This window comes from Thamnophis sirtalis, unplaced genomic scaffold, assembly GCF_051295495.1.
Source record: "Thamnophis sirtalis isolate CommonGarterSnake01/CBP01778 unplaced genomic scaffold, rThaSir2_p1.2 scaffold_1, whole genome shotgun sequence".
NCBI lineage: Eukaryota > Metazoa > Chordata > Lepidosauria > Squamata > Natricidae > Thamnophis > Thamnophis sirtalis.
In genome coordinates, this window is record NW_028261381.1 from 107,292,946 (window position 1) to 107,320,532 (window position 27,587).

Genomic DNA, 27,587 nt, shown 5'->3' on the forward strand with positions numbered 1-27,587 from the left:
ACAGATCTCACTCACTAGTGATACTTGGACTTCAAAAAACAATTAGGTGTTCCCTGTGATATCAGCCAGTGTGGATTTCTTTAATGATATGATCCAAAAATTCATTGCAGTATGACTTGCTTCAGTGAACAAGTGACTGCCTCAGAGTTCAAGGCAGTAAATTAATGTCACCCCTCACCATTGGCCATATCTGGACAGCTGTCTTCAGATTTTTCAAAAGGAGCATGTTTTATTTCTGCACACCATAAGAGTTACTTCTCGACTTCAACAAAGTTTGAAGCCCTGGAAGCTGTTTAGTCTAAGTCTGTTGGAACTATTCTTGCAGTTGTAATATGTTTTTAAAATGCTACCTTACTTATAGAGACAGATTGGATGCTAGAGTTTTAATTTAGTAAATCTATCTAATTTCTGCTGAAAGTTAATTTTTTCCCTAAGTAGATCTGGCCTCACAAGTTCTCAGAGACCATTTTAAGTCAACTTAACTAATTAAGTTTTGAAGTTGCTGGGTATCTTCTTAAGTATATATGGAATTGATTTTTAAAGTAATGTAAACCTAATAACTAATCCTACAACTCTTTATTAAAATTTTTAAAGTCAGAATGTGCCTTTGCTCTGTCTGTCTTCTATTATAGTTTATATTTTTTCCAGGCCTTTACCACAGTTAGGTAGGACACACTAGCCTTGATAATCTTGTTGGGATGTTATAAAAAATAACCTTTTATATCAACATACATGTTTCTCTGCTGCTCTCTTTATAAGACATACTGTACATCCATCTGATTTTGATTGAAGAATTATGTCAAGATCTTCTTTAGATTCATAAATCAAATATTTTCTTATATTTTGAAAAAAAAACAGGTAGTGCTGTGCTTGGTATACGATTTATTTTTTCTCAGAAGACCCATCTTTGCATGAAACTAACAGCAAAAATGTTTTGGAACTACTTTTCATATACAATCACTTTGATTAGTGGACAGATGTGTGTTTGATCTCCCCCAGTTGGACTATTTAGGATACAAAACTTTTCAGTAGGAATACAAATGTATCCTGAAAAAGTACAATTCATACTCTCAGGGTAGGCACCTAGAAATATGAAAGATAACCAGCATTTTCTGGACTTCGTCAATTTCTATGCAGAATTCTTCCTTTATTTGGTAGGTCAAATTCAGGTAGTCTACCTACAACCAGGAAGCATTTCAAAGCTTGAAACTGCTTTTCTTTTCCCAGTCAGTACCCAATTATCTGAATCTCTCTTATGCCGTTGTATACAAATTGATGCCTTGGCTTTCACCTTAAGAGCATTCTTCTCCAAGCATCAGAAGAGAGAAGGAACGATTTCCTGCCGTATGCCTTATACAATACAATACAATACAATACAATACAATACAATACAATACAATACAATACAATACAATACAATACAATACAGTAGCAGACTTGGAAGGGACCTTGGAGGTCTTCTAGTCCAACCCCCTGCCTAGGCAGGAAACCCTATACCGTTCCAGACAAATGGCTATCCAACATCTTCTTAAAGACTTCCAGTGTTGGGGCATTCACAACTTCTGGAGGCAAGCTGTTCCACTGATTAATTGTTCTAACTGTCAGGAAATTTCTCCTCAGTTCTAAGTTGCTTCTCTCCTTGATTAGTTTCCACCCATTGCTTCTTGTTCTACCCTCAGATGCCTTGGAGAATAGTTTGACTCCCTCTTCTTTGTGGCAACCCCTGAGATACATTTTATTTCAGATGGTTACTTTCAGCTGAAAGAAATTATATTTTCAATAAGGGGTTGTTTGCTATAAAAGCAGCTTTCCAACAGTGACAATTTTTTTGGGAGGGATCAGTCCACCTCACAAGTATTTGGAGTGCTTACAGAAAGCAGAAATCCTCACATCAGATCAGATGGAATACATTTTTATCCTTATTCAGTTTTTTTTACCAGATATATTCCTGACTTACAAAACAGACTACCAGATGCATGTCACTAAATCTGAATATGATCTTCCATTTCCATTCCTCTGTAGTATAATCCTGAAACTAAGCAATAAGACAAATATAATATTCTTGCTGCTGTTAACATATTCCTCTACTGGCATGCAGAGGTGGGTTCCTGCCAGTTCGCACCAGTTTGGTAGAACCGGTTTGTCAAATCTACCGAACCGGTTAGAAGAGGTTCCACCAGTGGACCCGGAAAGCAGGCCACACCTACAGAAGAGGTTCCAAAAAATTTTGAAACCCACCACACACACACACACACACACACACACACACACACACACACACACAGACTCACACAGAGAGAGAAAGAGAAAGAGAAAGAAAGGAAGAAAGAAAAAAAGAAAAAAAGAAAAAAAAAAGAAAAAGTGAGAGAGAGATGAAAGAAAAAAAGGAAAAAGGGACAGAGAGACAAAAGGAAGGAAAGAGAGAGAGAGAGAGAGAGAGAGAGAAAACACATGGCCGGCAAGCCACTCCCACCAGGTCACATGGCCAGCAAGCCACTCCCATAAAGGAGGCCACGCCCACAGAGTAGGTTCGAAAAAAATTTGAAACCCACCACTGCTGGCATGTCTCCCTTATAGTCAGTCTGTGGGTACCATCCCTGCATCTTGCTGCTCAGAATTTCAGCATCCACTGTTCCTTGTGTCTTGGATTTTTTATAAGAGAGACAGGCTATTTAGGTCCTCTTAATGGAACAGTTAGATTTGGCCAAGAAGAGTAGATTTAGTGTAGCTTTCTATTACATTTTTGTCTTCTGCTCATTCATTTATAAAGCTCAACTCAAAGTTTATTGTTTTCTACATAGGTACACAGTAAATTAATATTCCATGGTCTTTCATCTATAATTGCCTTTGTCAGTGAAGAATCTTCTGGAATTCCATCATAAGAGGAGACATTGGAAAGGCAATTCTGAATCAGAGATGTTACAGGGGAAAGCCATATCCATCTGTCTTTCTCCTGTAATGTTACATCCTTTACACACTAGTGTGGTTTACTACAACTGCCCCTGTGGCCTGCCCCCTCTATCTTTTTCTGCCTGCCACTCTAAGCAGTGAGTCTCAGAACAAAGGGTATGGCAACTGGCATCAAAAGTCCCAACAGGGCAGAAAAGAGATTGCTTTCTTCTTGCCATGTTAGAGGCCATGGTGACACTTGCCTTTCAATAAGATGAGAGGGGGAACTTTCCAGTTCTGATTCACCACAGGCCAACTTGCCCTTTGACTCTGGGAATGCTAACATCAAGAGAGGATGGAATGAATCTATTAACTGTTGCCTGTAATTATTTCTCCGGACTGTTTTTACGTGTAGGAAGGTAAATTGATTCTGATGGGCGAAGTGGTATAGAGTGGTATTGTCAAAAGCAAATAGAAATGCGGGCCATTAACCCGTAAATCAGGATCACTGTGGGCTACATTTTGACTTTGAAAATTTGTTACTAATAAATAAACATGACAATCAGGACCTAAATATAACTGAAACATAAAAAAGAAATATTATGAATGTGACACTTTATTTTCAATATTTGTGTGTGTGTATACACACATGCACACACATTTACAGTGTTTCCCTGAAAATACAATGTACCCCGAAAACAAGCCCTAGCCCGATTTTCATGCCTGTGTCTAATATAAGCCCTACCCAAAAATAACCCCTAGTTAAACCGCCCCCCTCGGTCTGATTGTACAAGGTGGGGTGAGTCACATGCGTAAAAATCAAGCATGCGCCCTGTACCCACTTCCTTAGGACCACTGCAGCCAGGCCTTCCACTCCTGACACCTCTCACGCTGCTGCCTGACTTCTGCGGCTGCTTGGAGCCACTCATGGCCAGATGCCATGTGGCACTTCGCGCTGGTGCCTCCACTCATGACAGGGCACCTCATGGCTCATCACGCCGGTGCCACCACTCACGCACGCAATGGCACACCATGCCACACAGCTGCCTGCTATAAGCAGCCGTAGCAGTGCAATATGCCACATGACGTCTGGCCACAAGCGGCCGCAGAAGAACTTGGGCAGCAGCCTGACAGGTGTCATCACGTGGGAGGCCTGGATGCAGTGGTCTTAAGATAAATGGGTAAGACATCCCCCCAAAAGAAGACCTGGTGCTTATGTTGGGTCCCAAAAGAAAATAAGACCAGATCTTATTTCCGGGGAAACACAGTATATGCGTGTGCGTGCATGTGTATGTGTGTGTGTGTGTGTGTGTGTGTGTGTATGTGTGTGTGTGTGTATGTATTTCCCTGCACTACCCTGAGCTTCCTCCCAGACAAAAGCTCTGGTGCTGGTGACTGACCTAGATTGGATCCTGCAAAAGATTTTGTGTGGCTGTTCCCAGATTAAGTACAGATCTGTCCCTACAGTTTAAGTTGCAAATACATGTAATAGTGACATATTAAAATATTTACATATTGCATATGTAGTTCATACAATATTTGTATGTATAATAGCATATTACATATACTATCCAACGTTCTGCCTTCAAGTGATTGGACTCCCGGCAACTGTCCTCATGCACTTTTCTTGGCAAACACTTTTCAGAACTGACTTGGCAGGTAAGAAAAGTGACTGTCCCAAGGTCAGCCAGCTTGCTTCATGCCCAAGGCAGGCCTCAATCTCACCATTTCTCTGGTTTCTAGCCTGATACCTTAACCATTGCACCGAAGTGGAAACCTGAGCTCACCAAAAAGATATTCAGGACAAAGCTGGACAAAACTGGCTTAGTGAGTAAGTGTACAGTGGGCAGCTGGATCTACAGAGGAAGCAGGAGTTGATTTATAAATTCAAGCAGCCATGAAATGTGAGCAGAGAGGCAGAGCTAGCAACCATGCCAAAGTTTGCAGCAGTGCCAAAGTTTGCAGCAGTGCCAATAGCTAGCAGTCCCAGTAAGTTTGCAGCAGTGCCAACAGCTAGCAGTCCCAGCAGCAAGCAACCCAGGTTAGACATCTGGCTGAAAAGTCTGAAAAACATCAATCAAAAACAAGGCAGCCAAACTGTGGATATGCTAAAGGATAACTATGCCTTAGGTTGAGACGAAAAGAACTTGTTTCTCTGCCTTCCAAAGCTGGGACAGTGGAATATTTATACCCTGATAACAAGGTGGAAATGAGCAATTCAAGCTTGTCTATAAAAGAAAAGGGAAAAGTGTGGGAAAGAAATTTATAGAAATTTCAAAAACTTTTATAAGTTTTATAGATATTAGCATAGTAAAACCATAGAAAGCAATAAACATCAATATAATAAAATATGTACTGTAGTAAATAAGATTTGAAAGAGATGAAGTAGATATTCACCTTCATAAATCCAAATTCTTTATGGTGCACAAGTAGGAATTTATGCAGAGAAGGATGCACTGTTTTCAAAATTTCTCTAAAATATTTGAGATCAATCTTCACTGCAGGGAATAGCAAATATTAATGTTTGCGACAAGAAAGTCTTCAATCCAGGTAGGTGCCTGGTGGATTTTGATAAACAACTGGTTCCAAATTCAATTCTTGCCAGTCAGACTGATTCCTATGGTTTTAGTTTTCATTGTCTCTGAAAATGGGCTATAGAGCAGGAATTGGCATTATATGGACTTTCTGTATTATTTCTATTTTTTTCAGAATATGATGAAACAACTGTTCATCCAAAGAATAAAAGATACTTAATTTCAGGCTGAAATTAATAGGTTGTCCCAATATGGCAGAAATTAATAGGTTGTCCCAATATGGCAGAAATTAATAGGTTGTCCCAATATGGCAGAAATTAATAGGTTGTCCCAATATGGCAGAAATTAATAGGTTGTCCCAATATGGCAGAAATTGGATAAATAAGGACACTGGGGAACCAGTAAGATAATCTGACTTTTTTTTCAAAGGCAGGCATAACATCTTACCATCTGCACTGCTGCAAGTTACATACTCCAAAGATTAATTAACCAAGTGTACCTACCCGTGTGGCAACAAGGAGATTGAATTTTATACTGTAAATTTATCAAATATCTTTTTATATACTGGTATGTACAGAGGTCTTTTTATCTATGTACATTTCTAGGAAGGACAGAAAAATTCTATGTGAAGATTTGAAACCCTTTATCACTTGTGCAATAAACAAATTGTGTTAACTATGATGAAAATAAGGCATAATTAGCTATAGAAATAATCATGTCTTTTGTTTAAAATTTAAACTTTAAATTTAATACATACTATCTTGTGTTTAGATAATGTGTATTTTACTTCATAGATTCTAATATTTTAGATTTCTGCTCCAACAGGTAATGGACGTTATAATAGTATATGTCACATTTTATATATTATTTTGTCTTTATTATGTTAGTATTTTATCTTTCGAGTTGTAGTTCTTTTAAATTTTTAAATTTAAATGTTTGCTGGTCATTGACCAAATAAACAGAATTTCAATTTTCATCTTCTTAAATAATAGAAGAGAATAGATTCTCGTAAAATGTGTAATGATACAAATTCAAAAGGATCTTGATAAGCTTGAACATTGGGCTCTATCTAATAAAATGTTCAGTTTTGGAAAACATAGAGTTATGTTCTTGGACAGGAAAATCAAATGTACAGGTACAAGATAGGGGATACTTATGGAAAGGACCTGGGTATCTTGGTGTTCTCTGGATTAAGCGTGAGTCATCAATGTGCTGAAACTGTCAAAGGAGCTAATGCAGTTTTGGGCTGCATCATTAGAAATACAGTGATACGTCTCCTCTACTTTCTGCAGTGGTTAGACCACATCTAGAATATTGTGTCTAATTCTGGTTGTTACAAACAATAAAATTGCTGAGGAAATGGAAAGAATGCTGGGAAAACCAAGAAAGATGGCAAGAAGTTTACAGACTAAATTCTACGAAAAATGGTTAAAGGAACTCATCATGTTTAGCCCAAAGAAAAAGGGCTAAGGGGAGACATGATAGCAGTCTTCCAATACATAAATAACGTCAAAGGGCAAAGATTGTGGATTTATTTTCCAGAGTACCAAAAGGTAAGACAAAACCAGTGGAAGCTTTTTAGTGAGCGATCCAAATTTAAAATAAGGAGGAATTTCCTGACTGTGAGAGCTATTAGGCAGTTGAACAACCAGTGACCTGTATTATAACTGCTCCATCAATGGAAAGTTTTAAGAAAATATTGGAAAACTATATAATGGCACAGTATGAGGAGTCCTGCACTGAGCAAGGAATTAGCATATCTCCAAGGTCCCTCCCATCCCTATAATTCTGTGTCCTCAATTTTATTTGGAACTAAGCAGTTATTTTTATATATTAAATCCTCTCCTTCAGCAAAGGGAAGAGAAAAATCCACCTCACAGATATTCTAAAAAAATCACTTTAGTCTCTGAACCTGTCATATAATAACACTTTATCTTTGGGTCACACAGGCTTGGCATGCTTGCGTATAAACCAAGAGCTTCTGCTTCTAGAGTATATGAGTCTAATTTGAAGTTTAGATATCAAGGCTTTATTACCTCAGAGCTCAGCTTCTGGATTCACACAAGAACTTTTTAAAGAAAAGAACCAAATTATTTCTCCTCTGCTGTTGTTTTAATGCCAAGCTTCTTTGTTCTTCTGTATGTAACAGTTGAGAATAGGTTTGTGGGAGGGAAAGAAAATTAACCTAGATTTCTTTGCTTCAGTTTAGAGTTAAACATGAGATATATTCAGGTATTGAACAGATTGGTTTCTGCCTGTATTGTTTTTTGTGCTGGAAAAACAAAATGGTCATGAATCTTTTCCCTCATCCATATATTTATATTTATTTATTATAAAACATTGAAATAAATCAATGTTAACAATAAGCAACAATGTAGTTTTAAATACATACTGAAATATATGGGAAAATACTGGAAAGTGAGAAAGTGAAAAAACGCTTTTAAAAATGCTTGGAGAATATAGCAATAGCTCTTACATTTATATTTATATACCACTTCACAGTGCTTTGCAGCCTTCTCTAAGCAGTTTACAGAGTTAGCATATTACCCCCAATAATTTGGGTTCTCATTTTACCCAACTCGCAAGGATGGAAGGCTGAATCAATCTTGAGCCTAGTGGGATTTGAACTGCCAAATTGCTGGCAGTCAGCAGAAGTAGCCTGCAGTACTGTACTCTAACCACTTCACCATCAAGGCTCACTGAGAATGTACATATCTTCAGGCAGGAGTAGCTTTTGGTTTCAATATCAGCTCAACCATAATATCAGACTTTAAGGATAGACCAGATCAGGAAACAATCTCCACAGGAAGACTAGGATAAACAGGATTTTATTGAGATAATAAAGGTATTTTACAAGTCTGATTGTGCTTTGCATTTCTTCCTTCTTGCATCCTAGTAAAACAAGGAGGAGCCTGCCTACTTCTTCTGAATAGTACTGTAATTTGTTTCCCAAGATTTAAAAAATGTTTTAGTCCTCTTGGATTATACTGCTTACAGTAATGATGCCTATTTTCCTGAAAGTCATCACCCTGATACAGTGGCAGATTAAGGTTCACTGGTGCCCTAAACACTGACAAATTTCTATGTCCCCCTCCTTTGTACATACTGTACAAATCTTCATTGGTTTTTTTTTCTCAACTTTGTGGGGGGGGGGCTTGGGACTGGTGCCCTAAGCATGTGCTTAGCCTGCTTAATGGTTAATATACCACTGCCCTGATACTCTACTGCAGGGGTGTCAAACTCGATTTCATTGAGGGCTGCATTGTGTTTGACCTTGGAAGGTGGGGGTGGTCAGCCCCCAGACCTTGAGTTTGACAGCCCTGCCCTACAGCATTTGGGGTTACTGACCCTGTCCTGTGGAACACTACATCCCTTGAAATCTAGATGGGCCTGACCCTGTTGCCCTTTCTTTAGAAGTTAAAGACTGTGTATTCTCCTATGTCACTGAAGACAGCAGTCAGACTGGGTTTGCTTTGTCCAGTAATCAATTGGACTGGGTCTACAATCTGTGATGTCATCATGCATTGGTGGCTCTTCCCAGTTCTAGACTCAGTCCAACTTGTACAGTTGTGAGAATTGATCTCTCCTGACTAAATTTAGGATTTTTTCAACAAATTGGCTTTTTCCAAAAAAATTACTTTTTAATTATTTTTTTCTCCTGCTCTCCATACCATCAGATTGAGCGGGAGATTTGAAAATTGGCCTCTGAGCCTCCGGCCTGGCTGTTAACTCTCAATGGCTCCACAGACTCGCGTGCCCACAAGTTTGCTCCGGAGCGCAGGGAGTCGCGTTTCTAGCCGTGCTGACCACCAGGCTCACAAGCTGCGGCTCAGAGGCTGCCCGGGGAGACCGCTTTGCCTCCTTTCGGCTTTTCTCGGCTGCGGCTGAAGAATCTGACTTGAAACCACTGAAACCATGGAAGGCGCGAAATGCCACAGTGGCCATTTTGAGGGTTCTAACAGCTTGTTTGAGGTGAGGAGAGCGGCGGGTGCCATTTTGTGGCCATCAGCCTCACCAGAGCTCAGTGGAACTACAGAGAGGCTTCCTTCAGCTACCTTCATCTCGGCTGTGGTGAGATTGTTCCATTTTATTGCTGGAACCTTGTTCTTAGTGGCCCCTTCCATTTGCCTCATAGCTTCATCTGGGGATTCCAATGCCCTTTCTGGCCCTACCCCTCAAAGAGACCTAGAGGAGTCAGGGCCTTCTGGGGTTAGAACCAGCCGTAAAAGTATGGCTAAGGATAATGGAGATAAGGGCAAAGCTGCCAAAATTTCAACAGCTTTTTTGAGGCCTGAGGAAAGGAGACAAATAATTTGAAAGGGCCCAAAGGCAGACTGCTCAAGGGGCCAGATCTATCTCCCCTCCCACAATTGTGGCACCATATCCTCCAGAGCTGTCTCCTATTGATGCTTGCCCCTCTTTGGCTGAGATGTCTCCTGGTTCTGAGGGGGAGCTCTCTTCCGCTTCTCTGCAGCCTGACATGAGAGGGATTTTTTTTGTGCATCCCTGAATAGCGATGGCTTGTTCGAACAGGGCATTTCTGCTCCATCAGATCCTCTTCATTTCCTCCAAGGCATGGGCCCACAGGCCTCAGCTGCAGTCCCCCCTGACATAGCCTCAATCATCTCTGAGGCAATTAAACAAGGCATTGTTGCGGGCCTTCAACAGAGGCCTTCTTCTGGGTCATCTGGCAGGCACAGACACATCCTCCAAGGGGTCAAGACATCTTCCTCCTTCCACCTCAGCAAGTCAAGCTTCAATTTTTGGAGAACAGGATACTCTCAGAGACTCGGACTTATCGGATGATGAGGGCATCACCCCAGACGTTCCAGCATTTGCTGCTTTGTTTAATCCTGATCGCTTTAAATCACTTCTGTTTAAAGCCAAAAAGGCAGTTAACCTGACTTCTTCTCCTCAGGCTTCGACTCCTGACACAACATCTGCAGAACATCCCAACACCCTATTCTCTGAACCAAGAGGTCATTCTATATCCAAAACTTTTCATGAATGTGGTGCAGCGGCAGTGGGCATCTCCAGGAGCAGGTCCTCTTCCCACCAACTTGGACAAGCGCCTCTACAACATCCCTCCTGATCTCTCCAAGTTCCTAGAGACACCTCCAGTTGATGCTCCAGTCATAGCCTTGTCCTTGCCTAGGGTAGTTCCTGGAGTTCCTGAAGAAGTCCTCAAGCCCAAGGAGAAAAGGTCAGAACAGACATTAGCGAAGGGCTATAAGGCAGGTGCCTGGGCTTCGCGGGCTTCTACAGCCACCTCCTTTTTCTCCAGGGCGGCCCTAGTGTGGATCCAGCAGCTCCAGGAAAGAATGGCCACAACAGATACCAGATCCCATCGGGATCTGAATAAAATCAGGGCTGCTATTGAATATGTTGTGGATGCTTCACTGAATGCAGCCCGCTTTGCATCCAAGGCAATGGCATCCTCTGTCATGACCAGGAGGCTGCTATGGCTTAAACCATGGCAAGCTGACATCCACCAAATGGCACCTGGCAGCCTCCCCATTTGTGGGTTCTCACCTTTTTGGAGCCCCCTTGGATCCGTGCCTTACTGAATCCAAGGATAAGCGTAAAGTCCTCTCTTCCATATATAAAAAGCAGGACAACCGCCCTACCCCTTTCTATAGGAGGTCGCCCTTACAAGGGGCAGATGGGGAATTCTCTTTCCCCCATCCACAGTGACAGTCTTTGCCACCCAGACAGGGACCCCAAAACCAGGACAGGTCCAATAGAAACGCCCAGCATTTCCCCCCCAAGAAGTCCTATCAAGGTGGAGGAAATTGCCAATTCCAGAGGAGAAAATGACTACCTGGACTTGCTCCCAATCGGGGGCTATCTAGCGTTCTTCACTCACCAGTGGGAGGAGACCACATCAGACAATTGGGTCATCAAAACTCTCAAATTCAGTCTCCTTCTAGAGTTCCTCTCCACCCCTCAGGAGCACTTCGAGCAATGCCCGATCTCGCAGTTCCCTCACAAACGGGCTCTGATGGAACAGGCCATTCAGCATCTGCTGGATATTTGGGCCATCCAACCAGTTCCCTTGAACCAGAGAGGAGTGAGATTAGTCCTGCCTGTTTGTGATGCCAAAGGCTTCTGGGGGTTGGAGAGCGATCCTAGACCTAAAATCATTGAACCGCCACATTGTCTATCAGCGGTTCAAAATGCACTCCCTCCACGCCATTCTGGAGTGGGTCAGGAACGGCAATTTCCTCACCTCGATAGACTTGACTGAAGCTTATCTTCACATTCCCATATTCACAGACCACCAAAGATATCTCTGGTTCTCCTATGGAGGGAAGCATTATCAATACCGAGACCTCCCGTTTGGCCTCTCCTCTGCTCCAAGGGTCTTTATGAAAGTGTTGGCTGCCTTAGCAGACCACATCAGATCGTCTCCCATCAGGATTCTCTGCTACCTGGACAACATGCTGCTGTTGTCCAGGTCAGCACATCAGGCCTACTGATTCGGGGTGAATCTGAAAAAGAGTCACTTGTTTCTGAGACACGCATCCTGCACCTCGGAGCTGGCCTCTGATGCAGGAAGCCAACCAGTTTTGCCACTGGGCGGAAGCTCACCTAGCATGCCTCAGGTTGTCTCCAATATCCAAGTGGACTGGCTAAGCCGAGCCACAATAGATCAGGCAGAGTGGAGTGTCTATCCAAACCTCTTCCATCTACTCATGTTCCAGTTCAGCCTGCCAGTTCTTGGCCTGTTTGCAACAGCGGACAACAATCAAGTCCCCAGGTACTATTTGAGGTTTGCGGACCCATGCTCAGAAGGGGTATATGCCCCCAGGTGCCAGTGGCCCAGGGGCCTCCTGTACGCTTTCCACTTATCCAACGGGTGATCTGCAAGATCCTGGAACAGAAGGCAGAACTCTTACTTCTGGCGCCCCACTGGCCACGCTGCCCCTGGTTCGCCGACCTCGTGACCCTTTCGATCTCCCCACCATGGTGCATTCCCCAGTCGCAAATCGCCCTCCACCAGGGGTAAATACAACACCCACACCTCCAGTGGTTGCAACTAACTGCATGGCGATTGAGCAGCAGGCCTTAACCGCTGACAATCTCTCCCTCAACGTCATCGTAACCATACAGGCGTCCAGGAGAAACTCAACAAACTGTATTTATGATGCCACATGGCGGGCATTTGAATGCTGGTGTTCCACCCTATCTATCAACCCACTCAGTTTTGGACTGTTCTTCTACAGAATATCTTTTAGCTCACCCACTGGTATGGAGATTCCTCTGGGGTGTCTCTAACCTCCGACCTCCTGTCATTCACAGTACCCAACCTCGGACTTGCCTAAGGTTCTAGAGGCTCTCACCTCACAGCCATTTGAACCTTTATGATCCGCATCTTTAAAATTATTGTCTTTAAAAACTTTATTTCTGGTAGCCATAACATCAGCTAGGCCTGTTTGCCGCCCTGTCAGTGTGATACGATCTATGCATATTTCACCCCGACAGGGTTGTGCTACACCTTGACCCTGCCTACATACCAAAAATCAACAGCAGGTTTCACAGGCCCCAAGAATTGACATTACCAGACTTTTGCCCAGCTCCTCCATGCCAGCTGGAGTGCAAATGGCACACCCTTGATGTCCGCAGGGCTCTTAGAGTTTAGAGTTTTTTTTTTTAGAGTTTTATTAGTATTTGTAGGCCGCCCTTTTCCCTGAGGGGACTCAGGGCGGCTCACACAAAACCGGGAAGGGGGAATACAGACATTAAGATAGAAACATATAATAAAATAGTAAGCAACATACATTCATCATTCGGGAGGGGTAACTATCCTTATCCCCAGGCCTGACGGGCGAGCCAGTTCTTCAAGGCTATGCGGAAGGCTTGGACGGTGGAGAGGGTACGAATCTCCACGGGGAGCTCGTTCCAAAGGGTCGGGGCTACTGCTGAGAAGGCCCTCCTCCTTGTAGTTGCCAGCCGACACTGGCTGGCCGATGGGATACGGAGGAGGCCTAATCTATGGGATCTTATTGGTCGCAGGGATGTAATTGGCAGAAGGCGGTCTCTCAAGTATCCAGATCCACTGCCATGTAGGGCTTTATGGGTGACTAATAGCACCTTGAAGCGCATCCGGAGATCGACAGGTAGCCAGCGCAGCTCGCGGAGGATAGGTGTTATGCGGGTGAATCGGGGTGCACCCGCAATCACTCGTGCGGCTGCGTTCTGCACTAGCTGAAGTCGCCGGATGCTCCTCAAGGGCAGCCCCATGTAGAGCACATTGCAGTATTCCAGCCTAGAGGTCACAAGGGCCCGAGTGACTGTTGTGAGAGCCTCCCGATTCAGGTAGGGTCGCAACTGGCGCACCAGGCGAACCTGGGCGAATGCCCCCCTGGTCACAGCCGTTAAGTGGTGGTCAAATGACAGCTGTGGATCCAGGAGGACTCCCAAGTTGCGAACCCTCTCTGAGGGGTATAAAATTTGACCCCCCAGCCTGAGTGGTGGAATATTAGCCAAATCTTTGGGAGGAAAACACAACAGCCACTCGGTCTTTTCTGGGTTGAGCACAAGCTTGTTAACCCTCATCCAGTCCATAACGGCCTCAAGGCCCCGGCTCATCACGTCTACCGCTTCATTGAGTTGGCACGGGGCGGACAGATACAATTGAGTATCGTCCGCATATTGATGGTATCTAATCCCGTGCCTGCGGATGATCTCTCCCAGCGGTTTCATGTAGATGTTGAATAGTAGGGGGGATAAGACCGAGCCCTGAGGCACCCCATAATTTAGGGGCCTAGGGGACGATCTCTGCCCCCCCACTAACACCGACTGCGACCTGTCCGAGAGGTAGGAGGAGAACCACCGTAGCACGGTGCCTCCCACTCCCACCTCCCGCAGTCGTCGCAGAAGGATACCATGGTCGATGGTATCGAAAGCCGCTGAGAGGTCAAGGAGGACCAGGATGGAGGAATGTCCTTCATCTCTGGCTCTCCAGAGATCATCCATCAATGCGACCAAAGCGGTTTCTGTGCTGTAACCGGGCCTGAAGCCTGACTGGAAGGGGTCTAGATAGTTTGCTTCCTCCAAGGACCGTTGGAGCTGGAAGGCCACCACCTTCTCAACAACCTTCCCCAAGAAGGGAAGGTTGGAGACTGGACGATAGCTATTAAGAACAGCTGGATCCAAGGATGGTTTCTTCAGGAGGGGTCTCACCACCGCCGCTTTCAGTGTGGCGGGGAAGTTCCCCTCCCGAAGGGAGGCGGTTACAACCGCCTGGATCCAGCCTCGTGTCACCTCACTGCAGTTAGTAACCAGCCATGAGGGACACGGATCCAGAACACAGGTGGAGGTACTTACAGCTCTCATGGCCTTGTCCACATCCCCGGGGGTAACGTCCTGAAACTCAACCCAGAGCTGTTCTACTTGGTCCCCCTGTGCCTCGGCTGGAACTGCGGGGGTGGAGTCCAAGTCCGACCGAAACCGAGCAATTTTGTCCGCTAAGAATTGGGCATACTCTTCAGCTCTGCCCTGCAAGGGTTCCCCCGCCTCCCTTTTGTTCAATAGGGAGCGGGTTATCCTAAACAGGGCGGCTGGACGGGACTCAGCGGATGCTACCAGGGTGGCTATGTGTGATCTTTTTGCTGCCCTAAGTGCCCTGGTGTATTCCCTGGTGCAGGTGGTTACCATTGCTCGGTTCGATTCGGACTTATCGGACCTCCAACGGTGCTCTAGGCATCTCCTCCGGCGCTTCATCTCCCGGAGTTCCTCGGTGAACCAAGGGGGTCTCCGGGATCCGCCGCCTCGGAGGAGCCGCAGTGGCGCAATCCGGTCGAGGGCCTCCGACGCTGCCGAGTGCCACGCAGCAGCCAGAGTCTCCACCGGACTGTGGGCGAAAGTGTCAGGAATAACCCCAAGCTCTGTCTGGAACCTTGACGGTTCCATAAGACGCATGGGGCGGAACCACCTGGTCGGTTCCTCCTCCCTACAGTGGGGGTTTGGCCTCCGGAAGTCGAGCCTCAGTAGGCAGTGGTCTGACCACGACAGGGGTATGATGTCACTCCCCCTCAGACCAAGATCACAAATCCACTGCTCCGAGAGAAATACAAGGTCAAGCATGTGTCCCGCTGAATGGGTTGGGCCTCGAATTACTTGGGTCAAGCCCATGGCTGTCATGGAAGCCATGAACTCCTGCGCCCCATCAGAGTTTTCACCGAGCGACGGCAAATTAAAGTCCCCCAGGACCATCAACCTAGGGAACTCAATTGCCAGCTCGGCTACCGACTCGAGGAGCGAGGGGAGGGCTGCTGCAACGCTGTTGGGAGGCAGGTACGTTAGCAGCAGACCCACTTGACCCTTGAGGTCCAACTTTAACAGCAAAGACTCACACCCGACAATCTCCGGAGTAGGGACCCTACGAGGAACTAACGACTCCCGGATAACAGCGGCCACACCCCCACCCCTTCCCTGGGCTCTCGGCTGATGCAGCACCTGAAATCCTTCTGGGCACAGCTCTACAAGGGGGACTCCTCCCTCTGGGCCCAGCCAGGTTTCAGTAATACATGCCAGGTCTGCCCTCTCGTCTAAAATTAAGTCCCGGACGAGAGGAGCTTTATGTACAACAGACCTGGCATTTAGCGACAACAGCCTGAGACCAGGGTCCTGACTACTTGCGCCATCTGGTCTTGGAGTGGGACTTCTAGGGCCGGAAGGAGGGATCTCTGTAATGTAGCGAACCCTCCTTCCCCGGTAATGGCCTGCCCTAAAGTCCCCGCCGTATCTGCCCCTCCCTGTTACGACCGCAATACCCCGACCCTCTCCCGTGTCTCTGGTCCCCTCAACCACCCCCGTGGCCCCCGCAACTCCCGGCAGGTCCTCCGAATCACGCATACTCATACACTCCCCCAAACAGTCCCCACGTAAAAGTTAAAAACACAAAATTTACAACAATATGATCATAAAAGTGGGACATTCATTCATCTCAAGCGTACCTCATGCATAGCCCATGCAAAGAAAGAAGAGAAAGATGAAAGAAAAGAAAGAAATTATAAATTGCGCAAAAATTAATTAGTTTAATTAAGAATTTATTTCAACCGCATTGCCTCGCTTTGATGTTCTGAATACCTTTTCGTCTCGTTCCGTCAGACATCTTTGGCACCAAACCTCACCATCAAGCCTGGGGCGATAGATTAGAGGCTGCATTAAACTAACCTATGAACTTCAGTCATTACAGGCTCCACAAAACATTACAGCCTACTCCACCAGGAGTGCGGCAACCACAGCAGCATGGTCTACTCAGGCATCCATCGAGGAAGTTTGCCAGGCGGCCACATGGATATCATCTATGGCCTTCATACGCCATTACAAATTAGACAAGTATGCTGCAACAAGTACATGTGCCTTAACAGACTTTTATCATCATTTCCCCTCCCTAGTGGAGAGCCCTTCGTTTGTTATGTCCCAGTCTGGCTTCTACCTCCACTGACATAGGAGAATGGGCGTTGGTCCTTACCTGATACGCTCATTCTCTCTGAAATGGAGACAGCAGGCAGCCCCACTCTATTTTTGTCTTAGTTGAACCGAGCTTTTTGTACATAAGGAGAGAGTGCTTTTCTGAAGTGTTATTTTTTTTCTCAATTCTCACATAAGTCTAGAGTCTCCTTCATCTAAAACTGGGAGGAGGCACCAGTGCATGATGACATCATAGATTGTATACCCAGTCCCATTGGTTACTGGACAGAGCAAACCCAGTCTGGCTACTGTCTCCACTTCAGAGAGAATGGGTGCATCAGGTAAGGATCAACGCCCATTCTCAGAGGTTCCAAAGTTAAGTGAGCTTTGTTGGCAGGTGGTTTGGTTATTGTTTCAGTAATTTTAGCAGGAGCTGGGTAGGTATTAGCATTAGGTACAGTATATGGTATTGTTGGAAGTAAAATCCAGTCCAGTTCCAAGCCGGGAAAAAGACATTGGAAATAAAATGGAGGCAGGCTGCAGGAAAATAAGTCTCTGTTTATTTGGTTGCCAGGAACTTCAGTGACCGAAGTTTCTGGGGTGGCTGACCAAAATGGGGTTGTGAGAGTAGGTAGATTTTTATATATTCTTTGGTACTTTGTGATTGAGATGCCTGTCCTTGTGTAAGAATGTGCCCTTTAATATTTTAATGGCTGTTGCCATTATGGGGTCATGTAGGGGTCATGGCTGGCTCTACAGGTAAAAGGGGAAATGCAAATCCTAGTCTGAGCTAATCTTGTCAATTTTGGTTTGCCTAATTGTGTTGCTTATTTGGAGTCCCTTTGCTTATGAATACATTGGCCTAGTCTCTTCTGAATCTCTGTTCCTCTTCAAGCTTCTGCCTGAGGATGTTTTCCTATGACAGGAAGATTGGGACTGCTTTCTGCCTTTGTTAAGATTTTTTCTCCTCTTCTCTTTTACGGGAAATATTCTATCCTACCTGTTTTAAATATTAAGAATAAATAACATTTTAATTGGGGGTAGCGGGGGGCTTATAACAGTATAATAAGGTTTTTGTCATTTGTTTTATAAATTGTGTACATTGTCTAGATTAGAGTCACCCTAGTTAGATGGGCAGCTATATAACTTACTTAAATTAATTATCAGAATAATATGTATAGTTTTAAGTTTATTTTAGTACTGTCTTACTAGAAATATTAGTCTTATTAGAAATGCCACATCCTTTTGTTTTACAGTTTGAAAGTATACCACTGTATGTTAAGAGATACACCTAACTATGCTATGAAAGTTCTACAAATTTAGATTTCCTTATTTAAAAACTGATCGTCAGATGTGGTGAAAGTGGAAAACATCCACTTTTATACTACACTATTCTGGAGAGATATTGCATATATTAAAGTAAATATTATATCTATTAAATGCATATATTTTCATTTGGTATTTCCATTCATATTAATGTTTCTATATCTTAAAAAAAAGAAAATAAAAAACCCAGCATTTAACTCAGTTCACCATGTTCCTAACTCAGAAGGTAATGCCACTAATGCTTTAGAAATTATTTATTTATATTTCTTACAGCAATTTATATAAGTTACATATATTTGCAGGAATAAGAAGGCTTTGAAAGGTACGCGCGCACACACACACACACACCTATATCTGTCTGTTTGGTACTTTGTAACCATCAATTGGGCAAAATACTGCATCATAGGGCAAAAATTTGTCAACAAAGATATCTGAAATGAGCTATCTTATGGAAAGCGGGGGCCCATTATTCCCAAGGCAATAAAATGTGGAGATTTTTTTTTTTTTTTTTTTTTTTTTGCTGCTTCAGCACCACTATTTTTCTGCTGTTTGGCCTCGCCACCAAGCTGCTGCAGTCAGCCATGGTCACATGATCCTCATTTTCAACATTCCCTGACAGCTTCCCAAAAAGCAATGGGGTACCCAAAAGGAATTGATATGATTGTTGATACTGCTATACTCCTTGGCACCTTCCCACTCTTTGCTTGCAGGACGTTTGCAGGAGAAAGCTCACTCTTTACCAGAGAATATCACCAGCAAAAGTTTTTAAAAGAATGGATGGGAGGAGGAGGGGGGAAGAGTTGCCTGCACTATGTTTGAAAATCTCCAATTTCCCAACAGTCACATTAGTGATATCTTGTTTGCTCATCTAAATATACAAAAGCATGGGGTTTTTTCCTTATAAAATCCTTTCTATTCCAAGTTCTTTGCTTAATAGCTTTGTTTTTCATTTAACAGCCCATTTAAAATCTTTTAAAGTTCTTTTCTTTTTCCTAATTTTAAAGATGTTTTCTGATAAGCATTAGGGAGAATTAATGCTTTGCTTGTTTTACAATGAACAAATTGTAAAAGGCTACCTTGCTTAAAAATTGCTCCATTGAAGAGATGCTTATGCTTACAAATAAGAGTTGTCGTAGGGTAGGGTACATGGATAAAATGTGCCTTGTAAGTTTGGAGACAAGCCTCTGGGTCTCTACCAGCCTCTTTCAATTTCAAGTCATGCATATTTATTTTTATATCTGTCTTGACAGTTGGTGTCCGAGTGCCTTTAGTGTTGTTGGAAGGAAAACTCAGGTTTAATTTTGCTCTTTAGTCAGTGGAGTAAGAAAGTTTATTGAAGCTAATAAAAATATAGTACTGCTTTGGGGATTAATGTGAATTGAGTACATTGTTGTCATGGAGAATATGCATATATTAGGTGGCAATCAGAAATTGTTTTGTCAAGAATGGACATTAAAAGTAACAAACTTAGCAGAGATGGCTAAAATATCAGCATTTCTTAAGGATCACTCAGATGAGAAATACAAACTGGAGTGGAGAAGATGGATTGACTATATTCAAAATAAATACGGGACTAAGAAATTCCAGATAGCTTATGACTGAAAAAGAAAGGAATGATATAATTTGTTTATAGTTAGCTTAACAAAAGAGGAGTTAAAGCACAAATGAAAGATGAAGCTACATTTCTTTTAGTTTATTTTAGAATATGATTGTTAAAAATTTATACCCTGTATTTGCTCTGGGAAGTCGGGGGGGAGGTTGGGGGGGGAGATGAGCTTGGGTGGGCGAGGGAGGTAAATATTTGTAAAAGCTTAATAAAAATTTTCAATTAAAAAAACAAATTAAAAAAATAAATAAAATAATAATAATAATAAAAAAAAGAAATTGTTTTGTCAATGTGCCTAACTTCCAATATTTTACACTATTTCCAAAAGGGGAATATGCTTACTGACATGGTGGTATGTTGAAATATTCTGGTCAAAGGTTTTGCAAATTCCTGGACAACATTCAAACTATCAGAGACTGTTACTGATTTATTGGTTTTGTTACAATGACTGAAGACGTTATAAAACATTAACTTCTATGCATCTTAATTCAGAGTACATTCATCGGATGCTTATTAATTGAATACTTAAGTTTCTTAACAAGATGAAAATTAACTTGAAGGCTTGAAGTTTGCTTGTATGTTTGTTTGATTGTTTGCTTGCTTGCTTGCTTGCTTGTTTTTGCTCATTTGTTCTGTTGCTTTGGGGTCAGAGTGATTCTTAATCAGGTGGGGGCCTTTAGGGCAGGATGGGTGGATGCTTACAAATGCACGGATGTTTCACAGTGGTTCTCTTCCTTCATGATTGGTTCCATTGGTGTTAACAAGAGGAGAGAGGTTGTACCTGCAATCCTTTTTTTGTAGAGTGACTCAGGGCTTGATAATCTTCTTCCGTTTAACAACTACATGAACCCACTGAATGAAATCATCTGTCAGTTTTAGAGGCTATTATCAGATTTGTTCATGAGAAACGGGGTACAACCAGAAGCAGCAGGGAAGTCCCAGCTAAATTAGAATTCCTCCTGCAGACAAAGGACCTCTGTTCTAGAAGAAGACCTGAGTTCTAGTCCATTAAAAATCACATTTGTATTTTGCTGAGTTATGGATGATATTTTATTTATATCCATATGAATGATACATGTTATTTATCACAGATATATTTCCTCTTGGACAATCCCTTAAAGTTCTTAAAAAGATTTTTAAGTTATCCACATAGGGTATTTTCTCCCTTGTCTCAACTCTTGTTCTAACCATTAGGATTAGAATTGGTAGATATATTAGCCTCCGTTACAAAAATCAATTGTATCTGTAGCGTAAACTTGTCATGTACCGCTAAAGCTCATTGTATTAATTGTGAAAAATATTTTAAGTGTTCATCCTTTTTGTGACCAATTTCTAGTTACATCCAGAAAGGTTGCAAAATTTCTGTCAAGAGTTATGGATTAAATATACCATTTGGTGCCTCCATACATTATTGTTTCAGGTTTGCCACCCTCTCTTACTGTATTTATGTGTGCATTCATTCATTCATTTGTTCTCTGATATTTGATTTATTTTTCATGACTGTTCTTGGACCATAAACAAATAAATTGACAGAACTAAAGACATAGGAGAAGAAATCATTGTAAAATATTTTGCTTGCCAAGTTGAGTGAAGTTTCAAGAGATGGATGAAATAACTTTATGGTACTTCATTGAATGCTATGTTACTAAACACTTTCTGGGGCATCCCGAAGGAGCGCTTATTTTGAAATTGTATCTCCAATTGAATTCTCTTCAGGGTTGAAGTAAGAGGGAGAATTTATTATCTACAGGTATTCTTCAGGTTACAATGGCAATCGGGGTTGGAATTTCCATTGCTAAGTAATGTGGTTATAAAATGTGATGTCACAGGATTGTATCAATTAGTGATGGCAATCCCGGCTGTTAAACGAGAATCACAGATCCTTAAGTCTTCACATGACCATGACTTACAACTTCCTGATGGCTTCCAACAAGCAAATCAATGGAGAATCTGACAGGAATCTGACAGGAAGTTGCAAATCCTGGGCCCAACAAACATTTCTTGGATGGTTCACAAACTGGCTGGCAGGCAAGTGAGTTCCACCGAATGTAGGTGGGCAGGATGCATGTGTTGCAGTGCAACTGCAGCCAGTGGAGAGTGTAGGTGCTATGGCCTGGGCCCACACTCACCCTGCCTCCTGAGGGCTCCTTGAGAGAAAAAGTGGTAGAAGGTGGAACAACTTACTGGAATGACATGCGACCTCCTGACAGCTTCTGCATTGATTTTGCTTGTGTGAAGTCATCATGAAATTATGATTATAACAATAGCATGTAGATTTATATATCAGTTCAGAGTGTTTTATAGCCGTCTCTAAGTAGTTTAGAGAGTCAGCATGTTGACCCCAACAATCTGGGTCCTCATTTTACCAACCCCGGAAGGATGGAAGTTTGAGTCAACCTTAAGCCATTCAGAATTAAACTCCTGAAGTGAGCAATGAGTTAGCCTGCAGTACTGCATTCTAACCACTGCACCACCATGGCTGTGTGTGTCCACAGCATGCCTCAACCAATGAAAGGGCAAGCCAGTTGCTAAGCACTCAAATTTTGATCTCATAACTGCACAAAGATTGCAATGGCCACAACTTTGAGAACCAGTCCTTAAGTCCTCATTAAATGTTGTTGTAACTTTGAAAGTTGTTGATCAACTGTTCATAAACAAAGACTATGTCTAGTCTCTATTATAATAAGGTTTTATACTTTTGGGAGTCATGACTCCACCAACTATATCTCAAAATCTTTGTCTATAAACAAAGAAATATATAAAAAATATATTTATTTGTCTGTACAATACATTAATGTTTTATGGGAGCTTCTGTTCAAGTTCTGCATATTTCTGTTATGAATTTTTATCTTAATTTTCTTGTTTAATGAGTTAGCCAACCAGGTACAGGTTGTCCTTTACTTATGATCATACCTTCAGCGACTGTTCAAAATTATGATGGTGCTGAGATTTACAACTGTCCACAAATTCTATTACAACATCCCCATGGTCTCATGCTCAAAATTTGGGTGCTTGGCAACTCACCCAAATTGTGTGTCACCTTCTCTTGAAGCTTTGAATCCTTCCAAAGTCATATGAGAAGGCTGCATGTGATTTGGACAAATCCATACACTATTTGGAAAATGGTAATGAGTAGCCTCAGTAAGAAAGCCTAGTGTGGCCAGCAGCTGTATCACAAAGGGCTAGGTTGGATCTGCCTCATTGGCAGAATGAAGAAGACAATGAAGGTCACTAAGTTGACTGCACACAGGGAGGGAGGCAGGAGTCTTGAGGTGCAGGGCAGCAAAGTGACTGGGTTGAGATGGCTTGGACTTCCTGGAGCAACTATTTTACACCATACTATTGGGACTTTCTGGGTATTTGGTGTTTTCTGGGCCACAACGGCCATGCACCACATAGGCTGGACTGGCTGAGGAATCCACTGGTGGCTGAGGCTATGCATTGCAGTTCAGGGGTTTCTTGCAGTCCCAGAGCTACATTGTGTCAAGACTCCCCTGAGCTGAAGTGTATTCTTTCCCGGGCCTCCCTGCATTCGTACTGCACTGCAGTATCCCCTGAAATTGTGTGCAGCCTGAGGTGGACCTCCCAGAGTCTCTCCTTTTCCAGTAGCCCCAAGCTCCTTGGAAAATCCTCTACTTTCCGCATACCTGCTCACATATCTGGACTTACGAAGACAACTGGGACTGCTGGGATGTTGCTAAGCACTGCGGTCATGTGACATCATGCTTTGTGACCACATTGCTGAGTGATAAAAATTCCAGTCCCACGTTGTTGTAATGAAGGAGTACTTAAATCTGATAACTCGTTGGGATTTTCAAAGTCATTGAGAATATTTTTGCTTTTAATCTAATTAAAATTCTGATTTGTCAGTTTAAATTAGTGACTTCCATAGTTAAATCATTTGAGCAAACTAAAATCACTACTTTATAAACAAAAGGAAGGTGTTTTTTTTTCCTCTTATTTGTTATGATAGAGCCATTTTTAGAGATTTAGAGATTTATTGAAAATTTATATGCCGCCCTTTTCCCTGAGGGGACTCAGGGCGGCTTACAACAATAAGGGAAGGGAGTGCGAGACAAGACTTAAAAAGAAAAGAATCGTGGTTAAAAGAAAATTAATCGTAAAAACACAACATTCACTCAACATTCGGGCGGGGTTAGAGTAATCCTATCCCCAGGCCTGACGGGATAGCCAGTTCTTGAGGGCTGTGCGGAAGGCCTGGACTGTGGTGAGGGTACGGATCTCCACGGGGAGGTTGTTCCATAATGTCGGAGCTGCAACTGAGAAGGCTCTCCTCCGCGTAGTCGCCAGTCGGCACTGGCTGGCGGATGGAATTCGGAGGAGGCCTACTCTGTGCGATCTGATGGGACGCAGGGAGGTAATTGGCAGGAGGCGGTCTCTCAAATAGTCAGATCCACTACCATGGAGCGCTTTATAGGTGGTAAGTAAGACCTTGAAGTGCACCCGACGATCAACAGGTAGCCAGCGCAGCTCACGGAGGATTGGTGTTATATGGGCGAACCGTGGTGCGCCCATGATCACTCGCGCGGCCGCGTTCTGGACTAGCTGAAGTCGCCGGATGCTCTTCAAGGGCAGCCCCATGTAGAGCACATTGCAGTATTCCAGCCTAGAGATCACAAGGGCTCGAGTGACTGTTGTGAGAGCCTCCCGGTTCAGGTAGGGCCGCAACTGGCGCACCAGGCGAACCTGGGCAAATGCCCCCCTGGTCACAGCCGACAAGTGGTGGTCAAAACTCAGCTGTGGATCCAGGAGGACTCCCAAGTTGCGGACCCTATCTGAGGGGGATAAATTTTGCCCCCCCAGCCTGATTGATGGAACATTAGCCAAATTTTTGGGAGGAAAACACAACAGCCATTCGGTCTTTTCCGGGTTGAGTACCAGTTTGTTAGCTCTCATCCAGTCTTTAACAGCCTCAAGGCCCCGGTTCATCACGTCCACCGCTTCATTGAGTTGGCACGGGGCGGACAGATACAACTGCGTATCGTCCGCATATTGATGGTACTTAATCCCGTGCCTCCGAATGATCTCGCCCAGCGGTTTCATGTATATGTTAAATAGCAGGGGGGACAGAACCGAGCCCTGCGGCACCCCATAGGTTAGGGGCCTCGGGGACGATCTCTCCCTCCCCACCAACACCGACTGCGACCTGTCCGAGAGGTAGGAGGAGAACCACTGTAAAACAGTGCCGCCCACCCCCACCTCCCGCAGTCGTCGCAGAAGGATACCATGGTCGATGGTATCGAAAGCCGCTGAGAGGTCGAGGAGAACCAGGATGGACGCATAGCCTCCATCTCTGGCTCTCCAGAGATCATCGGTCAATGCGACCAAAGCGGTTTCAGTGCTGTAACCGGGCCTGAAGCCAGACTGGAAGGGGTCAAGGTAGTTAGCTTCCTCCAAGGTACGCTGAAGCTGTAAGGCCACCACCTTCTCAACAACCTTCCCCAGAAAGGGGAGGTTGGAGACTGGACGATAGTTGTTAAGAACTGCTGGATCCAAGGACGGTTTCTTCAGGAGGGGCCTCACCACCGCCGCCTTAAGCGCGGTGGGGAGGTGTCCCTCCCGAAGAGAGGCGGTAACAACCGCCTCGATCCAGCCTCGTGTCACCTCTCTGCTGTTGGCAGTCAGCCAAGAGGGACACGGGTCCAGTATGCAGGTGGAGGAACTCACAGCTCGCATAGCCTTGTCCACATCCCCAGAGGCAACATCCTGAAACTCAACCCAGAGATGGTCTACCAAGTTATTCCCCTGTGTCCCGGCTGGATCTGCAGGGGTGGAGTCCAGTTCCGATCGACAATTTATACTTGCAAATATAAATAGATTTAACAATCTATTTATATTTGCAAGTAGTATGGAGTTTAGAAATTTTTTAGAATTAAAACCTTAACTACAATATAAGTACTTAAAAGTCATCCACGCAGTTCACTGGGTTGTAGGAGGAGTAAGATTTGAAAAAAGTGGTTAAAATATTTTTCACTTCATTTTTTTAGAGTTTTGGATAATGCAATTTCCTATTCTGTTTAGCTATTCATTATTAGAATGTACTTTTTCCAATAGCAAGCAACTTCTGTGTGAGTGTTCATGAAAAAAATAAGATTTTATGATTCATTATTTTTTCATATTAAAAATGGATAATAAAATTTAATGTGTTGCAATTTTGGGTCACTAGTTACTATCACTAGTTATGTGCAGAATTGTCTCCCAGAGTTCATTAGTAGTAGGTTACTGAAATCACCTGTATAGAGAGGAACAAATTGCCACAAATTTTTAAACAATCAGCAAGCATTGTTGAACATACAAGCAAATCCTTGAGTTTACAAATTAATGATGGAAGAAAACTGTTAGATGTGAATGAGACTTTATGCATGGGGATTTTAATCATTTTACTCATTTAAAATAGTTAATGGCATATAATACATTCACAGAAGCATACAATGTACAGACAACTTTTGCAATTGAATGTGAACTCATTAAAATGAAGTATATCAAGTGAAATTCATTAAAATGAAGTATTTCAAACATTTACTATTTTAATATTACCGGTATTAAATGCCATTTATATATTCATTTCAAAGCTCTTTTTTATTTAATCCAAAATGAATTTGAAAAGAAAATTGTAGTGAGTTTGCTTTTGAACAAACATCTCTAAATTTATCCGTTTACAAACTAAATTTTATTAGTTTGATTTGTGCAATCATTTCTGCTCTATCTAATATAATTCAGTTTCTTTTCATTGAAATAATCTTTTTTATATATTTAATTGTGTGGAACAGCCTGTCGTGCCATTTTAGGGCTGCTCATTCACCTTTGGTCCCCCCTGGTGCTCATGTCTCACCTGTGTCTCCAAGTAGCTATAACATACACAGCATTCACACTATGGGAAAATATCTCAGCAGATAGGCTAAACCAGGTGAGGTAGCTGACAGGATTTCAATTCTTGGTAAGTTAAAGGATTTGTCTAAACATTTAGACGCCATGACTATCCAGTCAGTGGCTGACTTAAAACACCATCATATAAAGGTTTATGTTGTGCAATTCATTTTCATGTACAACCCAATTCACCTCAGTTCCAAACAGTGGTGTGTGTGTGTGTGTGTGTGTGTGTGTGTGTGTGTGTGTGTGTGTGTGTGTGTGTGTGTGTAAAAGCAATGACTGCAGTTGACCACCAGTAGTTGTAGTCACAAACTTGCACATGGGTGACTATTGGACCATTGGTTGTTCATCTTCATATCTCGGGCAGCAGAGACATCCAACAGCATCCGGGGTAATTCGGCAGCCCTTTTTAGGATAGCACTGTCTATCCTCACATGAAAGAAAGGGTTAGAAGAAGTTCCCTAAACATTGCTTGCCTCCTTATCTCCTTATCAGTCAAGAATCAAGAAAAACGAATCAAGCAAAACTTATCATTGGAGCCTGAAATGCCTGCATGTTGCTGGATCAAGAGAAGGTATCAGAGCCTGAAAGATAAACAGCATCAGCAGACTGCAAGACCTGGGCCGAGTCCAAAGTTTTTAAGATGTATTTAATGAAAAATTATCTAGCAATGCACTGCTTGTAGGAACTTGTTCTGAAAAATAGACACAGTGTAAAGATGTTATCATACAGAGTGTGTGACAGCTGTACAATACTCCAAGTGAAAACCTGGACTGATCAAGACTGGTTTGATGAAAACCATGACCATCTCAGCAGCCCTCAGTCCAAGAACAAGGCCTATACAGACTGGCAGAATGATCTATCATTATCTCAAAGAAAGTTAAGTTTAAACAGTTGCAATGCAAAATACAGGTGGAACT

General features: G+C 43.1%; 2 protein-coding genes across 14 annotated transcripts in view; both read left to right on the top strand.

Annotated features, from left to right (window-relative positions):
• GPHN (gephyrin) overlaps positions 1 to 27,587 on the top strand; it is a 234,873-nt gene that overhangs the window by 35,532 nt on the left and 171,754 nt on the right. The window lies entirely within an intron of this gene.
• On the top strand, positions 4,821 to 11,117 carry LOC148049648 (uncharacterized). The gene is given in 4 exon segments (XM_087727329.1): positions 4,821 to 5,019; positions 10,169 to 10,397; positions 10,399 to 10,908; positions 10,910 to 11,117. Coding segments are annotated over 4 exon segments (1,146 nt in total).